The 12,780-nt window shown below is 47.4% G+C and overlaps 1 protein-coding gene across 3 annotated transcripts in view; it reads left to right on the plus strand.

Annotated features, from left to right (window-relative positions):
• The first annotated feature begins 7,730 nt into the window (after positions 1-7,730).
• Positions 7,731-12,780, plus strand: part of LOC139277247 (kelch domain-containing protein 8B-like) — a 161,652-nt gene continuing 156,602 nt past the window's right edge. For 2 of the 3 annotated variants that reach the window (XM_070895449.1, XM_070895450.1), the window contains exon 1: positions 8,156-8,242. Coding sequence is in view for 1 of the 3 variants with exons in the window: in XM_070895451.1 (XP_070751552.1) it covers positions 8,017-8,242 (226 nt within the window). In the remaining 2 variants the exon portion in view is untranslated. Of the gene's footprint in view, positions 8,243-12,780 lie in introns of all 3 variants that reach the window. The other variant, XM_070895451.1, reaches the window with a different exon arrangement.

The following is a 12,780-nucleotide window of genomic DNA, read 5'->3' on the forward strand; positions in this document are numbered from 1 at the left end:
GCGGAGCTAGGTCCCTGCACTGAAAACAGTGCCGGGACCTCTGCACATGCGAGTGGGCGCACATGTGCAGTAGCTCCAGACGCCCAAAACTGTGTGGGAGGGGCCCAAAGCATGCAGCCCCTAGCCCTGGCCGAATGGCCTCACTGGGGCTCCGTACATAAGGCTGCCTCCCACGCCCAGCTCCTGCTTTCTCCCGACCTGACTCGACCCCTGCTTCCCCACACCCCCCCACCCCGCCCCCAGACCAGACCGGACCCGACCCCCCGGACTGGACCCGACCCGCGCTCCCCACCCCCACCCCACCCGAACCGAACCGACCTCCCTCCCACCACGCTCCCGACCCGGACCGGACCCAACCTTACCTCCCTCCCCCCCCCGCCCCCGACACGAACTGACCCGACCCGACCTCCTCTTGCCCCCCCCCCCCCGAACCGACCTTCCCGGCGCTCCCTCCCTCCCCGCTACCCAAACCAACTGACCTCCCTTCTCCCCGCCCCCGACCCGATCCGTGCTCCCCCCCACCACGGACCTGACCCGACCCGCGCTCCCGACCCCAACCCGCGCTCCCCCCGATCCGACCCGCGCTCCAGACCCCGGACCCTGGACCCGACCCGACCCAACGCCACCTACCTGTAAATCTGGTGCTGGGGTCGGGCCCTGCCCGAAGTCTTGGGCCCGGCCAGTTCAGCCTCCCTCCCCCTTCTTATTCCCCCCCCTTCTTTCCCCCCCTTTCTCCTTCCCCCCTTCTCCTCTCCCCCCCTTTCCCCTTCTCCTCTCCCCCCCTTTCCCCTTCTCCTCTCCTCCCCTTTCCCCTTCCCTCCCCCCTTTCCCCTTCTCCTCTCCCCCCTTTCCCCTTCTCCTCTCCCCCTTCCCCTTCTCCTCCCCCTTCTCTCCCCCCCTCCTCCTTCTCCCCCTTCCCCTTCTCCCCCTTCCCCATCCCTCCCCCCTCCTCTTCTACCCCCTTCCCCATCCCTCCCCCTTCCCTCTGCCTCCCTCCCTCCCCACCCCTGCCCCCCCTCAGACACAGACACTGACAGAGAGAGTGAGAGACACACACAGACAGACAGACAGACAGAGAGATAGAGACACTGACAGAGACACACTGGGGGGGGGGGGGGGGGGGGGAAGGGGTGGCATCCCAGCACGCTGTTGGAGGGCTCCCGGTGGTGCAGTTGGTAAGTAGAAAATTTTTTATTTATTGATTTAAAAAATATATATATTTCTTACTAATTTTTTTGATTGATTTATTGGTTGATTTATTGATGTTTTTATCATTTATTATTGATGATGGCTCTTTATTTGTAAAACTGATGTGTTTAATGTTTGTAAACTTCCCTTTAAACCCCCCCCCCCCCCGCCGCCATTCCCTACGCCTAATTTGTAATTTACGCCTGATTTTCTAAAGTGTAGACAAGGTTTTTTCGAGCGTATAAAAATCTTCACTTACTCCATTCTAAGTTAGTTTGGAGTAAGTTTTCACTGCCGAAACTTTGAAAACAGGCGTAAGTGGCTGGACATGCCCCCTTTTGAAAACAAATTCTGTTCCAAAGTGAAACTGTTCTAACTGATTAGAACTGGAGCAAACTAAATGCCGAGAATTTGAATTTCTAGGATACTCCGTTCTACACCAGTTGCTCCAAAAAATCAGGAGCAACTGAGGCCGAAACTTGGGCCCATAATGCTGAAAGTCAAATTAAATGGAGTTCCAGTATTCATGGAGTTGGACACAGGTGCGAGCCAGTCAATAATGAGCCAGAAGGCTTTCAAGAAACTGTGGAGCAATAAAGCACAAAGGTCCAAACTGAGCCTGATTAATGCAAAGCTGTGTACCTACACCAAAGAGCTCATACCAGTTATTGGAAGTGCGGCAGTGAAGGTATCGTATGATGGAGCTGTGCATGACCTATCATTGTGGATTGTTCCAGGCAATGGCCCAACGCTGTTTGGCAGAAGCTGGCTTGAAAAGATTAGATGGAATTGGAACGACATCAAAGCACTATCTTCAGTGGATGACGCCTCGTGTGCTCAAGTGCTGAGCAAGTTTCCCTCGCTATTCGAACCAGGCATCGGCAACTTCACAGGCACCAAGGTGCAGATCCACCTAGGCCCCGATGCACAGCCAATCCATCACAAGGCTCGGGCGGCTCCATACATGATGAGGGAGAAAGTCGAGATCGAACTGGACAGACTCCTACGCGAAGGAATCATATCGCCAGTCGAGTTCAACGAGTGGGCCAGTCCAATTGTTCCGGTGTTGAAAAGCGATGGCACGGTCATAATCTGCGGAGACTACAAAGTAACGATTAACCGAGTCTCACTACAGGACCAGTACCCGCTGCCCAAGGCGGATGACCTGTTCGCAATGTTCGCGGGGGGGGGGAAGTCGTTCACCAAGTTGGATCTAACCTCCGCCTACATGACACAGGAGCTGGCTGAATCTTCGAAAAGACTGACGTGCATCAACACACACAAAGGGCTGTTTATATACTACAGGTGCCCTTTCGGGATTCGCTCGGCTGCAGCCATTTTCCAGAGAAACATGGAGAGTTTGCTGAAATCGGTACCGCGCACCGTGTGTTTCAAGACGACATCCTGATCACTGGTCATGAGACCATCAAACATCTACACAACCTGGAAGAGGTTCTAAGTCGTCTAGACAGAGTGGGACTCAGGCTGAAATGCTCCAAGTGTGTTTTCCTGGTGCCAGCAGTCGAATTTTTGGGGAGAAAGATTGCAGCAGACGGCATCAGGCCCACGGACTCAAAGGCAGAGGCCATCAAGAATGCACCCAGACTACAGAATGTGATAGAGCTGCGTTCATTCCTGGGACTCCTCAACTATTTTGGTAACTTTCTACCCGGATTGAACACATTGTTAGAGCCTTTGCACATGTTGCTACGTAAGGGTGATGACTGGGTTTGGGGCAAATCTCAAGACACAGTCTTTGAGAAGGCCAGGAACCTGCTATGTTCAAATAAGTTAGTTGTACACTATGACCCATGTAAATGTTTAGTACTAGCTTGTGACGTCTCATCGTTCGGGTCGACTGTGTGTTATAGCAAGCCAATGTATCGGTCAACCTCCAACCGGTTGCATATGCATCTAGAAGTCTGTCTAAGGCTGAGAGAGCCTATAGTATGGTCAAGAAAGAGGCGTTACTATGTCTATATGGGGTTAAGAAAATGCACTAATACCTATTTGGACTTCAGTTTGAGCTTGAAACTGACCACAAACCGCTCATTTCGCAATTTTCAGAGAACAAAAGTATAAATACCAATGCTTCGTCCCGCATCCAAAGATGAGCACTGACATTATCCGCTTATTACTATGTTATCCGCCACAGACCAGGCACTGAAAACTGTGCCGATGCTCTCAGCCGGCTACCATTACCCAACACTGGGGTTGAAATGATGCAGCCCGCAGACTTGCTACTGGTTATGGATGCTTTTGAGCGAGGGGTCAGCCGTTACAGCTTGCCAGATCAGGATCTGGAACAGCCAAGATCCTGTGCTATCATTAGTAAAGAGTTGTGTCCTAAATGGGAACTGGTCGGCCGTTCCCGGGGAAATGCAAGATGAAATTAGGCCGTTTCACCGAAGCAAAAATGAAATGTCCATCCAGTCGGATTGTCTCTTATGGAGTAATCGCGTGGTTTTGCCAAAAAAAGGCAGGGAAATGTTTATACGCGACCTACACAGCACCCACCCAGGCATTGTCATGATGAAGGCAATTGCCAGGTCGCATGTTTGGTGGCCCGGCATTGACTCGGACTTGGAGTCATGCGTGCATCAGTGCAAAGGAGTTAGATGTACTCCTTACTACTAGGGGGATCAAGGGTTATGGCGAGAAAGCAGGAATGGGGTACTGAAGTTGCATGTTCAGCCATGAACTCATTGAATGGCGGTGCAGGCTCGAAGGGCCGAATGGTCTACTCCTGCACCTATTTTCTATGTTTCTATGTAACACTTGCTCGCAACTGAGCAATGCACCAAGGGAAGCTCCACTGAGTCTGTGGTCATGGCCCTCCAAACTGTGCTCCAGGATCCACGTAGATTTTGCCAGCCCCTTTCTAGGAAAGATGTTTTTAGTAGTTGTGGACGCTTACTCCAAATGGATAGAATGCATAATCATGTCATCCAGCACGTCCACAGCCACCATTGAAAGCCTCTGGGCCATGTTCGCCACCCATGGCTTGCCCGACGTCCTTGTCAGCGACAATGGACCGTGTTTCACCAGCTCGGAATTCAACATTTTATGACTCGCAATGGCATCAAGCATGTCAGGTCTGCTTTGTTTAAGCCCGCGTCTATCGGTCAAGCGGAGCGGGCAGTCCAAACAATCAAGCAGAGCATGAAATGCGTGACGGACAGCTTCTGTTCAGTTACCGGACGCGACCCCACTCACGCACCGGGGTTTGGTCAGCAGAATTGTTAGTGGAGAGAGCCCTCAAAACCATGCTCTCCCTAGTCCACCTGGATCTTAATGATCACGTGGAAACCCGCGACACTGGCAGAACATGTACCACGATCGCGCGGCTGTTTCACGTGACATTGATGTTAACGACCCTGTGTTTGTCCTGAATTACAGTCATGGTCCCAAGTGGGTTGCTGGCATTGTTTTGGCCAAGGAAGGGAATAGGGTGTTTATAATCAAACTGTTAAATGGCCAAACATGCAGAAAGCATTTAGATTAGACCAAATTGCGATTTACTGACAGCCAAGAACGACTTGAAGAGGACAACACCATTGACAATCCACCAACACACACCCAACCAGCAATTGACCTCGCTGTCAATCACGAGGACGAACCCACCATTCCTGACAGTCTGGTCAGACCAGCCGCGGTGCAGTGCAGCAATGGTCCGGCCAACTCACACACGCCAGGGTTTGAACTTAAACGATCAATCAGGGAGCGAAGGGCTCCAGATCGCTTCAACTTGTAAATAACTTGTACCGAAGACTTTGGGGGGGAGTAATATTATGTATGTAACTATGTAATACTTGCCACCAGAGGGCACGGCTGTTGGAGTCCTAATGATCACCTGCACACATGTGCAGGGCCAGTATAAAAGGTTGGCTGCCATGTTGTTTAGGCTTTCTGGAGTTGTAATAAAGAAGACTAAGGTCACACTAAGTTTAGCTCACAGTACTCAGCCTCGTGGAGTTCTTCTATACACAACACCCAGCATTGAAGCACTGACCACACTTGATCAGCTCCGCTGGACAGACTACACTGTTTGCATGCCAGACACAAGTCTCCCAAAGCAAGCACTCTACTCGGAACTTCTTTACGGCAAACGAGCCAAAGGTGGGCAGAGGAAACGTAACAACGACACCCTCAAAGCCTCCCTGATAAAATACAACATCCCCACTGACACCTGGGAGACCCTGGCCAAAGACCGCCCTAAGTGGAGGAAGTGCACCTGGGAGGGCGCCAAGCACCTCGAGTGTCATCGCCGAGAGCATGCAGAAATTAAGCACAGGCAGCGGAAAGAGCGTGCGGCAAACTAGTCCCACCCACCCCTTCCCTCAACGATTATCTGCCCCACCTGTGACAGGGACTGTGGTTCACGTATTGGACTGTTCAGCCACCTAAGGACATGTTTAGAGTGGAAGCAAGTCTGCCTTGATTCTGAGGGACTGCCTATGATGATGAAGGTAGCAAATGTGATTTTTTTTTTAATGGGGTCAGGTTTTGCTGAAGTTTGGTCCTACAGAAATATTATTTTTATGCTGGGAGTTGGGAAGGTTATAAATTTGTGAGGGGCTGTATGAGGATACCAATCGAACATTAACCTGTTCCTGTCCTAATGAACGGAAAATATTTCTGTGGTTCGATCAGGACTGGAACCATCATTTGCATTTGGATTACTCAACAACTATGCCTATACATAAGCCAATTCCTTTCATTGTTGGGTATTTGTTCAAGTCCTTTTTTTTGGAAAGAATTAAAACTACTGGGAGTATATTTGACAGCCCTACTATTCTGTATGGGGGTGGGGGAAACCTTTTCAATCTAGTCTTGCATGTCAACTCTCTACTCATGCATACCAATTTGGTACTTACGTCTTGCGTTAACTATTTTAGATAAATAACTTGTGACACCCACATTATACATACCTGTCAGCATTTTGGAGACATTTGAGTAAATGAATATATGGACAGCAGGGCCTGAGGTTGGACCTTGGGCAGAAGTTGGTTTCAAATGCTCAGTTATTCACATGCATACAGTGATGAGAGAAGTGCTAAACGTTTTCAGCATGCTCAGATTAAATTCTTGCGTCTTCTGCCATTGAATAAAAGTAGCACTTGCTTAATTGTCACAGGTTTTGAGCTCCTTCGGGTGTCAATCATCCAGCAACGTGTGGTGAGAAAGAGGTGCCAGTGAATTGTGAATCACACAAGTTGCTGAATGATTTGCACTACTCCGCCATTAGCCTCGCGAAAACAGCAGCTCACCCTTAACCTCCCCAGGAGATTCAAGAAATTGCTGCATTTGCACATTAACTAGCAATGAATCTCGCTGCAGGCTAGTACTTAACAGCATAAATAATGGCAAGATTTATTTTCCTGCAATGTCGCTTAACCTCTCCGGCCCAGAAAAGGAACAATTGAAACTGTGGAGTCTCATTCCTACAGGTAGCAGATTGTTAGAGATTTAAATTATTTTTAAAGTTGTTCATTTTGTCTTATTTTTCTCTCTCTGGTCTCTTTCTCTCCATCTTTCTTTTCCCTCTCTTTAATTCTCCAAGTGTACCTAATTTGACTTTAATTCACCCAATTCCTTTCTCCGTCGTTCCCATTTCTCAGTCCTTAAATCTCATTGGTTAAGAATATAGGGAAACAGATCAGCCATGATCTAATTGAATGATGGAACAGGCTTGATGGGCTGAATGGCCTATGCTTCTTCCAATGTTCCTTAATCTGTCGTTCACCAAGGTCTCAGATGGCTATGGACCAAGAGCTGGAAAGTGGGATTAGGCTGGATAGCTCTTGGTTGGCCGGTGCGGACACGATGGGCAGAAATGGCCTCCTTCTGTGCTGTAAATTTCTATGATTCTATGGCCTGTTGCCCTCTTTATCAGCTCGCACTTCCAGCAACTTGCAGTACACAAAAAATATTGTGCTGAAGAGTGAGGGAAAAAGTCTAACAGGGCCTGCCGCGAGATACCCCTCTCCAGCAAATTCTGGGCCAACCTCGTCCAGTTCGAATGAATGCTCATCGACCTGAAACGTTATCTCTGTTTCTCTCTCCACAGAGGCTGGCTGGCCTGCTGAGTGTTTTCCAACATTTTCTGTTAAATGAAACAGTTGGGCGGGGGGAGGAAGTGGTAGCTAAGGTATACAATGCAAAATGAGCTACAAGCTTGTCAGTTGGGAGGGGGGCAGCTGAAGAGGGGATATTCACCCCTGGACATTGGGGGGAGAGGGTGAATGGTTGTGCATGCAGTGAGGTCTGACTTCACCCTTTGCTAGTATGAGCATTATTTGTTCTCAGGTACTTGGTGGGAAAGTTCACTTCAGAAGAGTTTTGAATGATGTTTTTTCTGTGTCCATTGGTCATTTTAACAGGGGTGGTATGGAAGATGCGTTGCACAGTGCGGATAACTGGTCACAGCTCAAAAACCCCGGCTGGAGAAGGTTGTGAGTCTCAAAGGGTTAATTTGGGTGACGCGATTTTTTTGGTGATTTTTTTAGCTTCCTCGGAGTGATGTGAAAAACATCAATAGAGGGCCATAGAAAGAGAGAGAGAGAGAGAGAGAGAAGGCACATGGAAACAGTGAGGGCAGCACTGAAACAACCCAATCCCTCGACAGAAGGAGACCGCCAACTAGAGTCCAGCGAGGAATCGGAAATCCTGGAGAAAGTAATGCCACCAAGAGGAGGAAATACACAAGGCGAGAGGGAGCCAGCTTCAAGCCGCCAGCGGGAATGAAGAATCGTGGCGGAAATTCGGGGAGGGGGAAATAGCAGTGAAATCACAGCCCGGAAAGAGAGCAAAAAGCAGAGGCGTGAAATGAGCAAATGCTGGGGGCAAGAGCGGACGAGCCGGAGACTGGCGAGAGGAAATGGAGCGCAGCCAACGCTCAGCGAGCAAACCCCCAAACAGTCTGAGCATCGACCGGGAATCCGCGTCAAAACCGCCAGACGCCAGAGAGAAATGCGATTTCTAGCGATCCGGCGCATAGTTTCAAGAGAGCGAGGGAAAACTCTCAGCCCACAGAAACCATTCACTGGGAACGGTAAGAAATGTGGGCAAAGTGACAAACTCCAGGAGTTGCGGGCACCGGAGCAGCCGCCGAAAGCACACCCAAGGTGCGGATGGTGCTGCCAGGTGTACACGCACTGTAACATACCGTCCGCATAGCTGGTAACTTTATGCTGTACACACGACAACTTGTGAGCTGTCTCGTTTATCCTGCTTCATCAGAAGCAGCCATCGGCAACAAGTTTAGGGCTGGCGTTTATTTGAAGGAACTTCAGTCTGGGAAGAAGCCTGGAATAAACTAATGGGCGGAAAAGGCAATGGGGAGGGAGACTGGGTTTAAATGAAGAGGTTTCGGGGTTAAAGGGGCAGTTTTTTTTAAACGAGAAGGTAATTGGAAGATCTTCTGTTTCTTTATCGACAAACCAGATATACACACTCATGCCGAAAGGCACCATCACAGTCTTGTGTGTGACATCATGCTGATGAAAATAGTATGTGACTTTGGACCGCCCTCTTCCCTATGTAAAAAAACAAGGTTGGCCAAACTTTATCATGAGGACCCAGCCTGTTAGAATATTACTCTGCGTTCACAGTTTAGGATTTGGGGTCTGAGTTTGTCTTTGCGATTAGAAAATGGGTTTTATTTTCAGAATTTAGAGATGCAGATATTTACTTAAGGGTTAAGGATATGTTTGTATTGGGATTTAATGTATGAGTCCAACAGAGTATGTTTGCTTTTTGGAATTTAGGTTTTGGGTTTACATTTGCATTTATAACTCATGTTTAAGATTTTAGTGTTCTTATTTGGTTTGTGTTTAAAGATTTAAGCCTAGAAATGACTATTAAAGCCCTTGTACTGCATTTTTCTGTCTGCTATTTTAACACATGCATAAATCTATTTAAAAATAACAGTTTAGAATAGTGGGCAGAAAATACCATATGTAGATGTTAAGGGTTGTTAGATGATATCAACAACAGTAATTTGTAGGTTTTAGTGTAATAGTTTGTTTTGAGGTGTAGGCTATGGAATTATATTTTGGGGTTTAGCGTACAAGTTTGTTTTGGAGTGCTAGAGGCATGGATTTGTATTTGTAGGTTGTATATGGGATTGACTTTGCATTTGGGGACTGAAAAAAGTAAGAAGATAAGAAAGTAAACATATATTGTTCCCACCGCACAAAAGCAAAATACTGCGGATGCTGGAATCTGAAATAAAAACAGAAAATGCTGGAAATCTCAGTGGGTCAGGCAGCATCTGTGGAGAGAAAAACAGAGTTAACGTTTCAGGTCGATGATCCTTCATCAGAACTGGTGAATGTTCGAAAAGTACAGATTCTTAAGGAGCACTGAAAGGGGGAGGGGAAGAAAAAACAAAAGGGGAGGTCTGTGATAGGGTGGAAGACAGGAGAGATTAGAGAGACAAAAGGGATGATGGGCCTGCTTGAAATATTAATGGCAGAAGTTAGACAAAGGTTAGTCTAGATAGGGTGTGAATGGCAGAATAATGACCAGCTGACATTGGAGACAGATATTTTTTTATCTTACATAAGATCGGGCGGGGGGGGTGGGGGTGGGGAATGAACTCTCATTCAGACATTTTTCCTGTCCCCTCTTGCCCCGGGAACAAACAATTGTCTTCTATTTACTGTTGAATCAGATATCTCACAATTTCTCTCTTTTTATGACTGTTTAAAATTCTCATCCACAGCACTAAATCGCAATTTAGTCCACAAATTAAGTGGGAAGTAATTTGAGTTATGTTTTAGTACAAGGTTTCCTTGCTTTAATATTATGCCCCTCAGCACAACAACTGTTTCCAGAATCATCACTCTGATTCCTTTGTGATTACAAGAACTTTCATTATTGCCATCCTTAGTCCAAGAACACGTATAACATACTTAATCCCTTTTCATAGCTCATTGATCTAGGATTCATTTCCTAATAAAAGGCAACAGGATGGTGACAATCAGTCAAGGCACAATCTTAAAAAAAAATGAAGAAAATCATTCACTCGGGCACACCTTACCTTAGCTGTTTTACATTGAGTTAATGTGACGTTTACAGGAGGGTTCACTGAAACCATAGTAGTGAATATACAAATAGTGCTTTTTGTACACTTCTCGATCAGGCTGGCCATGAAGTATGTTGGGCACTGTTGTACAGCGGTTTTACCACCTTTTCATGACACGTTATTGGGCTGGAGCAATTCTCTAATAATTGGGAACAGGTGTGCTTGTTTGTATTCTGAGGTTGGAATATGGAAATGGTTATAGGGATTGGAGGTATAGGAATTTGACAGCAAACATGGAACTGGAGATTCTTCGATTAGATAGCTAATTTTTATTGACATCCTGTTGAATTGCTTTTTCGGTTGAGTGGCACACTCAATTTTTAATTCGGTTTATTGTTGGAGTGTGAGAAACATTTTAGTGGGGTGTTGGGATGTGAAATTAAGGAAATTCCTCAGCAGTGGGCAGGGGGTCCCGATCTTTCACCTTAACTTTGATAGATCAGCAAAACTCCTGGATAGATCTGCAAATGGGTCGAAGTTACAGCAGCCTATCAAGAGAATCACTGAGGAGATTAATCGCATTGTTTTGATTACAAATACATCACATGACATAAATCACATTGAACCCCATTATTGAATTACTTGGCTTTTGTCCCTCCTTAAATAAAGAAAGTTTACACACCACTTTTTTTTTAATGAAGACACTGGGGCCAAAATTCAGGGTCTCAAAGAAATCCGTTAATGCCAGTTTGTGGCGGCCATTCCGAAAAGTCAAAAGGCCACCGCATTGGGGTCAACAGGCTGACCTGACCTAAATTCAGGTAGGGGATTTTTTGGCCTGGACCCCATCCCGCCCGAGTGGTTGCACTGCCAATGAAAACAATAAAAAAATAAATTAAAATACTTACCCATCAATATTTAGCTCCATTTGTCGATCCCCCGCCATGCGGTGCCCCCGGCAGGTTTATCTGCCGGTGCACCATCTCCGTACTGAGTGCAACCTGGCAGCACGGCCGCCCTTAAAGGGGAGGGCCCACTGCCACGGCCACAATGCAAACATTTTTGCCGGCCGACTTGCCGATCGGCCTGCAAACTACTGCCCCCGGGTTTGACCAGGCCGCCAATGGTGGCTCAGTGGCCAAAGTTAAAAAAATAATCGAATCTCTCCCCTTTAATGGAGGGGAGAGATCGTGGTGACGCACTCGCGCCGTGACGTCACCACAACTCCACCACTGATTGACAGCAGTGGAGGCCTCGACCGACTCATTTTCAGCCAGTCAGCCTGGCTTTGAATATAAAGCCCATCCCATTATGATCCGTTTCCTGTAGGACTTTGAAAAAATGTCAATATCCTGAAAATGGATCTACTTACCGCACCAGGAGTTCCAGCGGTGAGTACCAGTTAAAAACTCAGAGGTGCGCCAGCTTTCTGGTGCACCTAAATATCGGCCCCAGTGACTTTTTGTGGTGAAGGTCTATTTACGTTTGCACGTGAATGCTGGAGAGAGGGTTGGATTTGGTGTGAGAATGAGCGTGTATTAATGTCCCACTAAATTGCTAATTACTCAACCTCCCTTCCTGGCTCCCATCATAACTGATATTGTACACTGTTCCCTCTCCTCACGAAGGGACCCCCTTCCTTTCAAAAAGTTCATTAACACCCCATGTTCTCAAAATCCCACCCTTGAGCCCTCTGTCCATGCAAACTACTGCCCCATCTCCAACATTCCTTTCCTCTCCAAAGTCTTTGAGCGTGTTGTCACCTCCCAAATCTGTGTCCATCTTTCCTGCAACTCCAAGTTTGAAATCCTCCAAATCAGGCTTTTGTCCATGCAACGGCACTAAAATGGCCCTAATCAGAGTAACAAATGACATCTTCTGTGTCTGTGACCGTGACCATGGTACACTCCTCTGCTGGCTTTGGTATGGTTGACCACGTCATCCTCCTCCAATGCCTCTGCGCTATTGTTCAGCTGTGTGGAACTGCCCTTGCCAGGTTCCATTCTTACCTATCCAGTCATAGTGAGAGGATCTCCTGCAATGGCTTCTCTTCTATGCCACACCGTTATCTCTGGAGTTCCCGCAAGGATCTAACCTTCTCCCCTTCCTATTCCTCATCTACATGCTGTCCCTTGGTAACATCGTCCAAAGATGTGATATCAAGCTCCACATATACACAATGACACTCATTGACTGACCACAATGTCCCTTAAGCCTCTGTGTTGTCAGATAGCTTGTTTGACATCCAGTCCTGAATGAGCAGCAATTTCCTCCAATTAAAGATTGGGAAGACCGAAGCCATCATCTTCACTGCCCACCATAAATCTGTTTCCTCGGCAACGATTCCAGCCCTCTTCATGCATACTGTCAGGCTGAGCCAGACTGTTTGTAACCTCAGCGTCCTGTTTAATTCTGAGTGTCTGACCCCATACCGCCTACTTCCACCTGAGTAACATTGCCCATCTTCACCCCTGCCTCAGTTTAGCTGCTTCTGAAACCCTCATCCATGCTGTTGTTGCCTCTAGAATCGAATATTTCAATGCTCTTATGGCCGGCCTCCA

The sequence above is a fragment of the Pristiophorus japonicus genome, chromosome 12 (genome assembly GCF_044704955.1).
Source record: "Pristiophorus japonicus isolate sPriJap1 chromosome 12, sPriJap1.hap1, whole genome shotgun sequence".
NCBI classification, from domain to species: Eukaryota; Metazoa; Chordata; class Chondrichthyes; family Pristiophoridae; genus Pristiophorus; species Pristiophorus japonicus.